We start from the raw sequence: 14,246 nt of genomic DNA, 5'->3' as shown, positions 1-14,246 counted from the left end.
CGCTTTACGTGTTAATGACTCGAGCGCTTTACGTGTTAATGACTCGAGCGCATTACGTGTTTATGACTCGAGCGCTTTACGTGTTTATGACTCGAGCGCTTTACGTGTTTATGACTCGAGCGCTTTACGTGTTTATGACTCGAGCGCTTTACGTGTTTATGACTCGAGCGCTTTACGTGTTAATGACTCGAGCGCTTTACGTGTTAATGACTCGAGCGCTTTACGTGTTTATGACTCGAGCGCTTTACGTGTTTATGACTCGAGCGCTTTACGTGTTTATGACTCGAGCGCTTTACGTGTTAATGACTCGAGCGCTTTACGTGTTTATGACTCGAGCGCTTTACGTGTTTATGACTCGAGCGCTTTACGTGTTTATGACTCGAGCGCTTTACGTGTTAATGACTCGAGCGCTTTACGTGTTAATGACTCGAGCGCTTTACGTGTTTATGACTCGAGCGCTTTACGTGTTAATGACTCGAGCGCTTTACGTGTTTATGACTCGAGCGCTTTACGTGTTAATGACTCGAGCGCTTTACGTGTTAATGACTCGAGCGCTTTACGTGTTTACGTGTTTATGACTCGAGCGCTTTACGTGTTAATGACTCGAGCGCTTTACGTGTTTATGACTCGAACGCTTTACGTGTTAATGACTCGAGCGCTTTACGTGTTTATGACTCGAGCGCTTTACGTGTTAATGACTCGAGCGCTTTACGTGTTTATGACTCGAGCGCTTTACGTGTTAATGACTCGAGCGCTTTACGTGTTAATGACTCGAGCGCTTTACGTGTTAATGACTCGAGCGCTTTACGTGTTAATGACTCGAGCGCTTTACGTGTTAATGACTCGAGCGCTTTACGTGTTTATGACTCGAGCGCTTTACGTGTTAATGACTCGAGCGCTTTACGTGTTTATGACTCGAGCGCTTTACGTGTTAATGACTCGAGCGCTTTACGTGTTAATGACTCGAGCGCTTTACGTGTTTATGACTCGAGCGCTTTACGTGTTTATGACTCGAGCGCTTTACGTGTTAATGACTCGAGCGCTTTACGTGTTTATGACTCGAGCGCTTTACGTGTTAATGACTCGAGCGCTTTACGTGTTAATGACTCGAGCGCTTTACGTGTTAATGACTCGAGCGCTTTACGTGTTAATGACTCGAGCGCTTTACGTGTTTATGACTCGAGCGCTTTACGTGTTAATGACTCGAGCGCTTTACGTGTTAATGACTCGAGCGCTTTACGTGTTTATGACTCGAGCGCTTTACGTGTTAATGACTCGAGCGCTTTACGTGTTAATGACTCGAGCGCTTTACGTGTTAATGACTCGAGCGCATTACGTGTTTATGACTCGAGCGCTTTACGTGTTTATGACTCGAGCGCTTTACGTGTTTATGACTCGAGCGCTTTACGTGTTTATGACTCGAGCGCTTTACGTGTTTATGACTCGAGCGCTTTACGTGTTTATGACTCGAGCGCTTTACGTGTTAATGACTCGAGCGCTTTACGTGTTAATGACTCGAGCGCTTTACGTGTTTATGACTCGAGCGCTTTACGTGTTAATGACTCGAGCGCTTTACGTGTTAATGACTCGAGCGCTTTACGTGTTAATGACTCGAGCGCTTTACGTGTTTATGACTCGAGCGCTTTACGTGTTTATGACTCGAGCGCTTTACGTGTTAATGACTCGAGCGCTTTACGTGTTAATGACTCGAGCGCTTTACGTGTTTATGACTCGAGCGCTTTATGTGTTTATGACTCGAGCGCTTTACGTGTTAATGACTCGAGCGCTTTACGTGTTAATGACTCGAGCGCGTGATAATCAACACGTGACAGTTTCCGTTTAGAGTGTTAAGCGACGCATTGTGCCGGCGGTCTCTGTGGGCGGGGCCTCGTTGGTCCCACGGTTACGCACAAGGTAAAAATGTGTTGTCGACGCAATATAAATGACATGATACTGGCTCAGAGCAAAAGAAAGTACTTCAGAATATCAGAAAATGTTTGATGATATAATATTGGCCGATCACATTAAACAAGTGAGAAATATGTGGAAAAAGGTATTGATTCTTGTTTTGAGATATATTTTATTCAAATTTAGCATATCATGTCTAAAAATAATTATTAAAATGGGTAAAAAAATAAGCCGTTTAAGAATATAAATATAACAAACTTAAAATAAAGAGAATAATTTAGCTTTGTTTTGTGTTTTATTTGTACTTCTGGTACATCTGGTTATTTGTGTTGTTTTATTCATGTTATTTTCTATTAAATTGTTTGTAAAATTGAAAAAAAAAAAATTCTATACGTTTTTATTCACATTTACAGCCACATTTGAGCACATTTCTGATGAACGGCAATAACATCGTCATCAAAACAATCCCAAAAATAATGAAGGTATTGTTCGTCATTGTTTGTCGTTATGAACACGGTTACGTCCTGCGATCTGTCGGGGAGGATTACATTCTCAAGGACTCACGACACTAATGAGTCAGAGTTGTTACAAATCCCGGTATAGAATAAGCAACAATTATTGAGTAATCGAATATCGAAACTACTACAACAACAAACCAAACAAACGATGGCGTCAGCGGCAACACAGAAAAGCATCGTTGACATGATGTGTAATTATAATAAGCAACGCGTCGACATCCGGGGCAAAGACTGGCGGTGATGAATCGTGTCAGTGTCAGTATAAAACGACGCTAACGGGACGAGAACGAGCGCTTCATTTCCAATTGTGGATCGCAATTTTAATCGCAAAACTCGTCAAAAGTATACAATCATGTTCAAACTCTAATCAGCCGTTAGCCGCACTGACCTGGCTCAAAGTAGTTCCACTGTGTGTGTAATAAACTCTTAAACAACGGCATTTTAGCACGTTACCACGTGGTCGTATAATATAAGTTCTGAAAAATAACAAACTTTGCGTCGTTAATGTGATTTTTAATGATATCGACACCATCACCATCTTTTTAGTATCGATTAGAATCAGATTTTTGACGCTTTTGACGACTTAATTTGAAAGTCTGGACCATTATCTTTTACTTCCTGTTCCACTCGAGCCGAGGCCGACCGAGGAAAAAAAACATTGAAACTATGCAAGTCGTCGTCTTCTTCTGTTTGTTTTGAAAGACAAAGCTGTTTTTACCGTGACATGTTTTGGTGAGTCACCTCCTCAAGAACAAAACGCAGCTTTAGTGTGAGTAAAACGGGACGAGGAAAAGACTAAACGTGAGAATAAACGTGCGTCCGAAAAGAGGTTTTAAAACATCAAGACAAAAACTGCAAAATCCTGCTCATGAAATACTGAAATATACGAGTACACAGTGTTTTTTTGGCCCAAATACAATGTGTCGCTGTTAAATGAGCATGTATTCTACCTACAAACATCAGTAAATGCCGTTATAAAAACATGTTTTCATACACTTGAAAATGACACGTTTAAATCCTTTAAAAATTGGGATAAAAGGAAAGAAGAAGAAGAAAAATAATAATAATAATAGTGCGGAAAATAATAACGATATTGAAAGCAGCCGCTAATAGAAAGTTTATGGACCAATGGATTAAACAATGAACGACTACTGACCCCTTGTGGTGGTCGTTGGACTTTGCAGAGCAGTGGCACTAAAATCACGCACGCGCACGCGCACGCACACGCACACGCACACACACACACACGCCGAGTTTAGTGTTCACTGCGACACACTCGGTGACTCCAGGCCACAGGCGACAGTAAAGAGCTTTATCTCAGCCGCTCTGCACACTTCCTGCACGGGCTTCTCTGAGCTTCCTTAATGGGTTTCCAGAATCAGAAAATGTTTATCGTCTTTCCTCGAGTTTCCTTTGCATTTTACTTGCATTTTCTTTGCGTTTTCTTTCTGTTTTCTTGCAGTTCCTTTGCATTTCCTTGAGTTTCCTTTGCATTTCCTTGCGTTTTCCTTGCGATTCCTTCCAATGCCTTTGTGGGTTTCCTTGGGTTTCTTTGCGTTGCCTTCAATTTCCTTTTGCGTTTCACAAATATCACAAATAATATTGAAATCTCTTCCTCCAAAGTCAGACCTCTCAAAAGGAGAAAAATGAATGACATTGAACGAGTCCAAACCTTTGACTGGAGGTGTGTGCAGGTTTAGTTATAGTTTTGGTCATAAATCATGTTTATTACATTTAGCCTTCGTCAACACAAACACCACATTGACTAAACGATTAGACGACCAAAAGAGAAAGTCTCAGGTTGGAAACATTTACAAAACACATCCAAAAGTTAAATAATTTGTAGTTCTAAAATGTCCAAAATTATGAAAAATGCGTCAATTGTCAAGCACCGATAGCCATTTAATCCAATTTACTTCAATGCACAAACTAAACAACAACAACAAGCTCAAAAGAACATAAAAGCATTTCGACTGCTGCTGTTTTAGTTGTGTTTGAAAAAATGGCCTTAAACAACTTACTTCTATCCATAAACAGCAATATATACTTTCCCATCTTACTCATACACAGATATAACAGCTTAACTGAAGCCAAATCGTTAATGTTATGTATATATCAAGAGGCAAATCGTATATGTGTGTTTACTCTTTAAATTAAAACACAAATAAGCAAAAAACTCACAATTTAAGATGAAGAAATCAAGTGAACTTTATCTGCCAAATCATTTTCGGGCAAAGGCAGTTTGTTTAGCGTATAAAGAGTTAAATAAATATATAATGCCACAAGATAAATCGCAACTGAATAGAAATCGCAATTGTCAAACCGTAAATGCAGCAATATTTGAATTGCCATAAGTTCTTCCACAAACGACAACAAATCCAGTAATAATTCTGCATAAAAACAGCTGACTGTGGTTTAGATTTGTACAAACAACGCTCTGAAACGTGAATCGTTCTGTAGTTTGTCGGTTTATGGGCCAATTTCGGACTTTTTGTCAATCACCGTTTGAACGAGATCCAATTATTAAAACGTAATTTGCAAATCTAATTGCAATTTCCATCAGAAAAAAATCTGCAATTTTCTCCAATCGTGCAGCCCTAATCACACAAATAACTAACTCAATAAATCAATCAATTAATTAATTAATTAATTAATTAAAATCTGTCAATAAAAGCGGTTGATGCAATCCCTCATCTGTCCAGCAGGCGTCCTCTAGGTTAGAAAGAGGATTCAAACGTGTCCAGGATGACTACGTTCGTCACTTTCTCCCGGCGGGCGGACAAAAGCGTGCGGAGGCGGGGCACTCACCAGCAGGTCGACGCCCTCCTTCCGCCCCAGCGACCCGTGCTCCGCCCTCTCGGCGCCGGGGGTCAGGATGTACGGGCTCTGGGCTCCGGACGGCTTCATGTTGGGCAGACTGAGCGAGCGCAGGTCCTTCACCCCCTGCTCCACCTTCAGCTCGTCGCCGGGACGCGCTGCAATCACACGGCGGTCTTAGCGTGTCGCAATGTGATTTAGGAGCGTCACGGTAACGGTTTACAAACAGTGTCGTCACAGTGCAACAGGGATAAGATCAAATGTGTCTGTGAAAGGCGTGGTAAAGGGTAAAGCGCCCCCTACAGGACGACCCACTCACTGAACTAAAATGCAGTTAAGAAAAATATAGTTTGAATTTAGGTAAAAATGATTAAAAAATTGTCACAGAATAGCAAATTTTTTAGGTTTATAATGTCACTTCCTGTTTGTAATTTATGACATCACACTAGGAACTTACCCAGCAAACACTGGGCCAAAACTCATCTAATGTCACCATTAGTTTAAATTTGACAAAGAAAAATCAATAAGAGCAACTTTATTTTGTTGAATTCATGTTTAAAGTGTCAAAAAAGTTGTTTCTTTGTGTAAATTCTGCCTAAAATTTGATTTGAATGAGTGTCCCTGGTGTGATGTCACTTCCTGTCATTTTCTACAGATTTTTCAACGTTTTCTCCACAAATACCTTTTACCTAAAATCATTTATATGTACGACAGGTATAAACACATCAAATAAAGTCAAAATTTGAAAATTGTATACATTTTAAAGTGCCTATGATTTTCTAATTTTGACTTTATTTGGTGTATTTAAACAGATTGTAAATATAAATTATAGTTTCACACACATCAAGTGGATATTTGTGAATAAAAGTTGATTTTTTTTTAGAAAAATGACAGGAAGTGACATCACATTACAGCCAAAGTTTATGTATAATTTACAAAACAACAAAAAGACCCAACTTTTTGGACTCTCTAAATATTAATTCAACAAAATAAAAGGAGCTCCCACTTATTACTATTTGTCAAATAAAATTGTGACATTAACATCGAGTTTTTGTCCAGTGTTTGTTGGTGTGATGTCATCAATTACAAACAGGAAGTCATTTTATTTATTTTTTTCAAATGCTATTCTGGGATTTTTGTATTTTCTTTTTAAGCTAGATTTAAAATATACTTATAATAATATATATGTTTTTTATGTCAGTTTTAACAGTTAAAAGACAATACACTCGATATTTCACTCCTCCCACTTCTACAGGGTGGGCGTGGCTTGTTTTTGCAAAGTTCCACCCCTTATAAGCTCTTGGTTTAGGCAAGTCTGGCGGTAATGCAACAATTGGATGCCAACCGCCATAAAACAACAACAACAACAACAACAACAACAACAACCGTGGCCCTCTACTGGCAGACTTCGGAAGTACTCACAACAACAACAATGGAAAACACACATTTGTTTTTAGCCGCTTTAATGTACGTTTTGAAAATTACGATTTGGTTTAATTCTAGTTTTGATGTCGATAAAGAAAATGTCACAATTTAGTTCAATTCATGTAAAGAACATAAACAAAACAAACAATTAAAACAACAAATAAATAAATGAGTTATATATGTTAATGTTTGTGTTTTTTGTAGTCTGCAGAATACTGAGATGCTGTAGCTGGACACAAAGCTTTAGTCGTCTCCATGGAAACATGTAATTGCAGTGACAATGACGATAGGTTAAAAATCTTATTCCAACGATATCACTTCAAATTAATAAATATCCTTTTGTTCACGTTTAATAGATTTTAATAGGTTCATTTTAAGACGATGTGTACATTTTTATATTTTTAACAGTATTTTGCATATTTTCATTTGTGTATATTATTTATTAATGTCCAGTAACGTTATATTTATTTTACTGTCATTTGCCAAAAATAAGAATACAAATAAATAAAAAATAAGAATAAATAAAAAATAAGAATTAAAAAAAATTAAAAACAAGAATAAAAAAAAATTAAAAAAAGAATAAAAATAAATAAAAATAAGGATAAAAATAAATAAGATTTGCCATTGGAACAAGCTGTTTTTCTTATTTCAAGTGTTTTAATTATTTTGAGCAAAGCAAGACATTTTAAGCTTGTTAAACGGCCAAAGAATATTAAAATACTACTAATTAAAGCACTTATCCACTTGTTATTGTGTTATTTAATGTTTTCTAGTGACGTTTGAAGCCGACCGAAACTGTGAAAATGAATAAATTACACATTGGACGAGTGAATTTCCATTTTCTTTGCACCTGTCGGTCGTCTCTGAGCAGCAGGAAGGAAGCGAGGAGCAGAGCCCAAACAGCAGAATACCAACGAGGCTTTGATCGCGGGACAAACGGGCGCTTTGACTCTCACGCCGCGCCGCCGCAGACGTCCAGAGAGGGCGCCGTTTGAGTTCAGAGATGATAAAACGCTGACCTCATCGCCCCCTGATCGCAGTTTTAAGCTCGCCTCATTTATTGAAGGCAAAACCAAATATAAAGCTTAAAATTCTGCAACATCAGGATCTTTTAAATGCGTTTTGAAAATCTCAGCAGCGTTTAATTTTATTTTGAATTGAATTTAGAGGCGGGAGACACAAAAACAGATGATTCATAACAAAACGATACAAAACAGAGTCAAAAGATTCAATATAAAAGGATTAGACACTTGGAAACTGCTTTAAAATAAGGTTTTTCAGTATTAGTAACTATTCTATGGCATTAATTGTTAATTTAAGAGCATTTAAACATGGCTTATAACAGTATAAATGTTAAGCCATTAACAACCAAACAAACAACCAAACAACCAAACAAACGTGTGTCAGTTTATAAACCATTAATAAGCTTATCAAACTATCTTCATGAACCAATGGATTAATGCTTTTAAATGCAATATAAACTTATATGCGCTTCATTAACGCCTCATAAACAGTAAACCTCATTTTAAAGTGCTAAAACTTTATATATATCATTATTCCTGCACTTTTGGGGTCAATTTGAATTTTGAAATATTTGAAAAATCTATGACGAGAAATATTCGTCAAAATATTATCTGTATAAACAATAGATACAAATCCAATAAAAAAAAATAAAATATAAGAATTTGTATCAATAATTCCTGTCCTTAATTTAAATAATATGTTTGTATGAAAAGATGACAGACTCTTGTTAACTCCTCTCACAGCATTATCATTAGAGGTTCTAAAAATATAAAACAAGTTGAGACGCGCTGTGGCCAAACACGTTTAAATTAGCAGCTCATCGGGAAAATAATTACTGTATTTTTCGGACTATAAGTCACACCTTTTTTCATAGTTTTGGCCGGGGTGCGATTTATACTAATTATATATATATAGTATATAGTATATAGTATATAGTATATATATATATATATATATATATATATACATACATACATACACATATACTCCAGAGCGACTTATATGTGATATAATTTGTTATTTTCACACTTGCAACGGCATTTCATACTCCAGTGCGACATATACATGTTTTTTTCTTCTATATTATGCATTTTTTGGCTGGTGCGACATATACTCCAGAAAATAATCCCAAAAAATTTGAAACTCGATTCTCGGCCCAATTAAAACCACTTCAATCCTTTCCAAATCCAAACGGCGAGTGGAAATACTCACCTTTGACTTTCAGGTAATGTCCCCCGAAGCGATAGGCCTCGAAGTTGAGCGACAGCGGCGTGTTGGACTGGTCCAGGAACAGGTCGACTCTGGAGAGCTCGATGCCGTTTCGCTCGAACACCGGCCCCAGAACCTCCCTGACGGCAAAAAACACACAACGTTTAGTCATTTTTATTCAGAATAACACAATATACGAGCTTTAATACAAGTTTAAAAGCCAAACAATTGTAAACCTAAAAAAATGTGGCTATTCAGGGATCATTTGTTTTAAATACTTTTTAGCAAAGTTTTAAACATGCAAAACTGAACTGCATTTTAGTTCAATGAGTGGTCCGACCTGTAGGGGGCACTTTAATATCATAACACAAACATTGCTGACGCTTCAATCCAAAAAAAGGAGAAACAAGCACAAGACATGTGGACTCAAAATAGTGAGTAGGCAAAACAAAAGACTTAACACACGTAAAAGCACAAAGTTGTGGCAGAAAAGTCTCACCGGAGCGTTTTCTTCTTCATGGCGGGTACGATCTCCGTGGCGATGTCCACGCTGAGGTCGAACTTGAGGCTGAAGCACTCTTTGCTCGGATCCTGTGGGGAAAGAAGTTTGATTAAAGGCGCGTCACAAAACAGATAATACAGACTTTATCGATACAAAAGAGCCGTGCGCGTCGCAATACGTCCGACTCCGCCTCACGTCGTCCGGAAAGCTGCGTCTAAAGGTCATGATCGGGTTTGAACACACTTTGATGAGCGGTTTGACAGATTTAAACGTCTACTTTCGCCACTCATGGTTTAAAAATCGGCAAGTCCTTTACATAATCTATTTGTTTAATGGGAAATCTTGGTTGCTCAGGTCACAATATCGTTTCTTCTGACTTCTGACAATATTGTGGCCAAATACATGTGCCGTATTTTATAAGAGTTTTTCTACAAGAGTGTTTTTTTTTATAAGATATCCGTTTTTTATTATTTACTTCAGTACCGACTGTGTTGCAACCCTGGAATTTCCCCATTGTGGGACAAATAAAGGCTTATCTTAAAGACTTATCTCATTTAAAATGATGTGACATCGCGGTTACAGAGAAAAGTGGAACTTTCTCGGTAAATTTCACAATAATAACAGCCAAAAATGTAAGTAACTTGTGGCGGGAAACGTGAATCATCTGTGATTGAGAAATATGTCATCTTACATTTACTGTATGTTTTAAAATCTGGAGGAGGATTTACAGGAACAGTCGGTTCCAGGAACGGTCCACCACGGGGTCAACTGTCCCACCACGGGGTCAACTGTCCCACCACGGGGTCAACGGTCCACCACGGACTCAACGGTCCACCACGGGGTCAACGGTCCATAGTCCACCACGGGGTCAACGGTCCATAGTCCACCACGGGGTCAACGGTCCATAGTCCACCACGGACTCAACGGTCCACCACGGGGTCATAATAGTAATAGTAATAGTAATAGTAATAGTAATAGTAATAGTAGTAATAGTAATAGTAATAGTAATAGTAATAGTAGTAGTAGTAGTAGTAGTAGTAGTAGTAGTAGTAGTAGTAGTAGTAGTAGTAGTAGTAGTAATAATATGATAATAATACAAATAAAACATTATAAAATAATAATAACAATGCATTTGATTTGTATGGTGCTTTTGGGCCTGGTTGGGAAACTGGGTAATGTAATGTCCAGAGTATGTAGCCCACGTGTGACACTTACGTCCGTGTGTCGTCGTCTCTGCTTCTTCTTTGCGAGTTTCATCCCCCCAGATTTCCGCTCCCTAAAAAAAAAAAAAAAAAAACAGTCAAACACAAGAAGAACAGAGCTGATGTCACACTGTGGACAAAACCCGGGCACGTCGAGTCCCGTCGGCCCCTCTGACGTAACGCGGGAGCTCGTAACATCAGGGGCAAAACAGACGCTCGACAAGTTCAGACGAGCTTCCGAGGCCGCACCGAAAGCGTTTAGTTTAATTGTAATAATCCGCCAGCGCGTTCCCTGGTGCCGCCGTGCGCGACATGACAGGACTCACCCGCGCTCGCCGACCTCATCCTCCTCCTCCAGGTCTGAGGGCGGGCTGGTGCGCGAGGGGCAGGAGCGCGTCGACACGTTCCGGGCCAGGATCGAGGCTGAGGGCAGAGCACATTTACTGATTAATCTTCAGATAATACATCACCTTTTTAGTCTGGATTGATTGGGTCGGTGTGTGCGACATGATACCTGGGACCTGAGACCTGAGACATGGGACCTGGGACCTGGGACCTGAGACATGGGACCTGGGACCTGAGACATGGGACCTGAGACCTGGGACCTGAGACATGGGACCTGAAACCTGTTTTGGCCGGGGTGCGACTTATACTCCAGAGCGACTTATGTGATATTATTTGTTATTTTCGCACTGACAACCACAAGAGGGCGCTCTAGGCTCTAAGCAGAAGAAGAATCTGCACTTCCTCTACCTCTGGAGTTTGTGGAGTTGTTTAGAAGTGACACAGAGGAAGAAGAATTCAATGGATTTAGTGATTTGGGGTAAAACTGATGCTTTGGTAAACTTGTTAGCATGTTCTTTATGCTATAGTTCTCTGAATAACTGTTCATATGTTATGTTAACATACCAGACACTTACCACAGTTCTGTCTGTGCCTCATGTAGCTGAAGGTGTTAGCGTTAGCATACGTACACCTATTCACCATGTTCTCTCATCTGTTATTATTTCAAACTGCATTTATAGATGAAATGTCTGTTCTTGGTCTTGGATTTTATAAAATACATTTCCCCAAAAATGCAACTTTTATATGTTTTTTTCTTCTCCTTTATGCGACTTATACACCGGAAAATACGGTATTCTGAGGGCCCTTCTGACCCCTGTGTACCTTGCGGGTGCAGGTCGAAGCGTGGGTGCCGGTCGAAGTGCATGTCGGAGCTGTCGTCGTGGCGGCGCGAGTCACATGACTCACACAGGTGCAGTGGGCTCTGCTGGTTCAGCTCCTGGCAGTCGGGGTGATGGCAAACCTGAAACACAGAGACCGAGACACGTTTACCACACGCAAGACGCACAAAACGCACCGAGAGAAGAACTTAAACACGTCACACATGTACTCCAGTTTCCACGACGACACAAAACCCCTGATCAAGACCCAAGTGTGAGGAAATACTTTGGCTTTATACATCTGATTGTATCCCACATTCAACTGCTTTACTCTTATTACATCAATGTTTAAGCCTCAATTATTTACTCATCTTTATTTAACTAGGTAAAACTACCATTAAGATGAAAATGAAATGTGAATTATGTCATGATTTTAGTGTAACCACAAGCAGTTCTCAGTTTGGACATAATAATACGTCTTAAATTAAAGTCTGGCATGCAAGTGGCGCCCCCCCGCAGTACCCCCGTAGTGCCCCCCCGCAGTGCCCCCCCTGCAGGCACGAGGAGCACGGGGCTTAACCCTGCTGCCTTCTGCTCAGGCTGATCCCGGGTCAGTTACACCGTCCTCTCCAGGGTCTGCTCCTTTAGATTAAACTAAACCCGGGATTACGAGACACAGATCTGGGACCGTCGTTCTGAGGTGAAAAACTGAGCGTGATTTAGAGTTAATTAGTGGGCAGTTTAGAGATGGGCAGATGGCCCCGGGGCCCAGGAATGTTCCGGACAGGATTAGTTTTACCTTTTTATTTATTCTTTTTTTTCATATTTTTTATTTTTAGCAAGACAATGTCAACAGCAACATACAAATACAGAAAATGCACAAAAACCAAAAAAGGCAACAATATATATATAAAAATAAAAATAAAATATTTAATTAAAAAATATATAAATTGTAAGTTTTACGAACTTGGCCTGTGTTTTTAGCCTCGTGCGACTTGTCCATGTCTGTGAAAATGTCTGTAAACCACAATCACGTGATCTGAGATTGTCCTGTTGCTCAAAAATACTGGAAAACTGAAATAAAAAATGCTGTTTTTGACATTATTGACATCCCTCTCGATTCTAGAACTATGTATCTGGGCCTTAAAACTGCTGCCGTGGACACAATAAATGGATACCTTTGGATCGTACTTTTGGCGGCAGGAAAAAAATGCCATCGCAATGAAACAGATGACACAAACATCATCAACGATCAAGGACTGGACTGACATCGGGACAGACATTAAACAAATGGAAAAAATGACATTCTGACTAAATTTGAAAATGGATTTTTTTTTTATTCTAATGTAAACGTGCCGTGATTTGGCTTCTTTTGATGTTTAGTTTATGTCTGTTGTGTTCTAATTTTCATGCTCCCTGGTCATGTTCTGTTCTGTGTTTATTGGTTAAAATTAGATTTTAGTCCCGTGCGAATTGTCCATGTCTATGATTTTGGCAGTTTTTAGCTTGTATTGATTCAAAAAGTCTCAACGGTCAATTTTGTTTTCTCCATAATTAAAAAGTAAAAACACAGAACAAATTACAGTAAAGAAATGACCGCCTAGCATGGAGCAAAGTGTGGAGCAAAGTGTGGATCAAGGGGCTGAAAAAAAGCGACTTTTTTTTTCTTTTTTTTCAAATCTTTCAAAATTTAAAAACACAATATAAAAAAACAGAGAGACCAGAAGACCAGAGAGAAAATGGACAAAAGAAAACCACAACAAGAAGTCTAAATAAGACCAAGGCACTCAAACTCCGAAAACAAAATCCCAATTGGTCCAAAGTCGGTTAAATTTGTCAAATTTCAAGTTTTTTTCATTTCCCCCCCTTATTTTTTTCTATTTTCCCAATTTTTTTCAAGTCCAAATGTAATCTTCTCCAGATTCCGTATGTTAGTTAATATGTCCCAATTGGTCCCAATGTCCAAATATAATCTTATATCTTATCTCCATATTCCGTATGTTAATTAAAATGTTGGTTCAGTCCTTGAGTTTCGGTGGAGTTTGAGTCATAATTATTAAGCATTGTGTGGATGTAATTTCAAAATATATAAAAATGTGATAAGAAACAATACTAATGCTAAAAAGGATCTTCAAATAGAAACAACAGGGTCCATGGGCTTTTACTTTTGGCCTTTTCTCAATAAAACGGCTCATAAAGTGACACTGGCTCCAGCCCACATTCGAGAGCGCGACACCGGGACATTCAACAATCTGGAAAATACAGATTCAGACGAGCACCAACACAGACGTCGTCACGGTGACAGTTCCTCTCAGACTCGACAACGCCGCAGCTCATAGTATCGCATTGTTGTCACAGTCTACACCTCGAAGTCACATGTCCCACACTGCACAGCTTCTACTACATAATAAACACACTGTGGTTTGGAAGGGATGCGAAACTGGGCAAAAAATGTACAACCACGATTTGCCTCACCGAT

The 14,246-nt window shown here is 39.1% G+C and overlaps 1 protein-coding gene across 2 annotated transcripts in view; it reads right to left on the bottom strand.

Moving 5' to 3' along the window:
- Positions 1-14,246, bottom strand: part of plekhg5b (pleckstrin homology domain containing, family G (with RhoGef domain) member 5b) — a 122,709-nt gene that overhangs the window by 33,776 nt on the left and 74,687 nt on the right. For both annotated transcript variants that reach the window (XM_072448834.1, XM_072448835.1), the window contains 6 exons: positions 11,772-11,910; positions 10,931-11,027; positions 10,618-10,678; positions 9,400-9,491; positions 8,904-9,040; positions 5,235-5,401 (listed from right to left, as the gene is read on the bottom strand). In XM_072448834.1, coding sequence (XP_072304935.1) covers positions 5,235-5,401; positions 8,904-9,040; positions 9,400-9,491; positions 10,618-10,678; positions 10,931-11,027; positions 11,772-11,910 — 693 coding nt within the window. The remainder of the gene's footprint in view (positions 1-5,234; positions 5,402-8,903; positions 9,041-9,399; positions 9,492-10,617; positions 10,679-10,930; positions 11,028-11,771; positions 11,911-14,246) is intronic.

Source organism: Eucyclogobius newberryi, unplaced genomic scaffold (assembly GCF_026437365.1).
Source record: "Eucyclogobius newberryi isolate DKJ021-1_F unplaced genomic scaffold, fEucNew1.0.hap1 SCAF_17, whole genome shotgun sequence".
Taxonomy (NCBI): domain Eukaryota; kingdom Metazoa; phylum Chordata; class Actinopteri; order Gobiiformes; family Gobiidae; genus Eucyclogobius; species Eucyclogobius newberryi.
The sequence above is the reverse complement of the archived record's forward strand: the minus strand, read 5'-3'. Positions and strand labels throughout refer to the sequence as shown.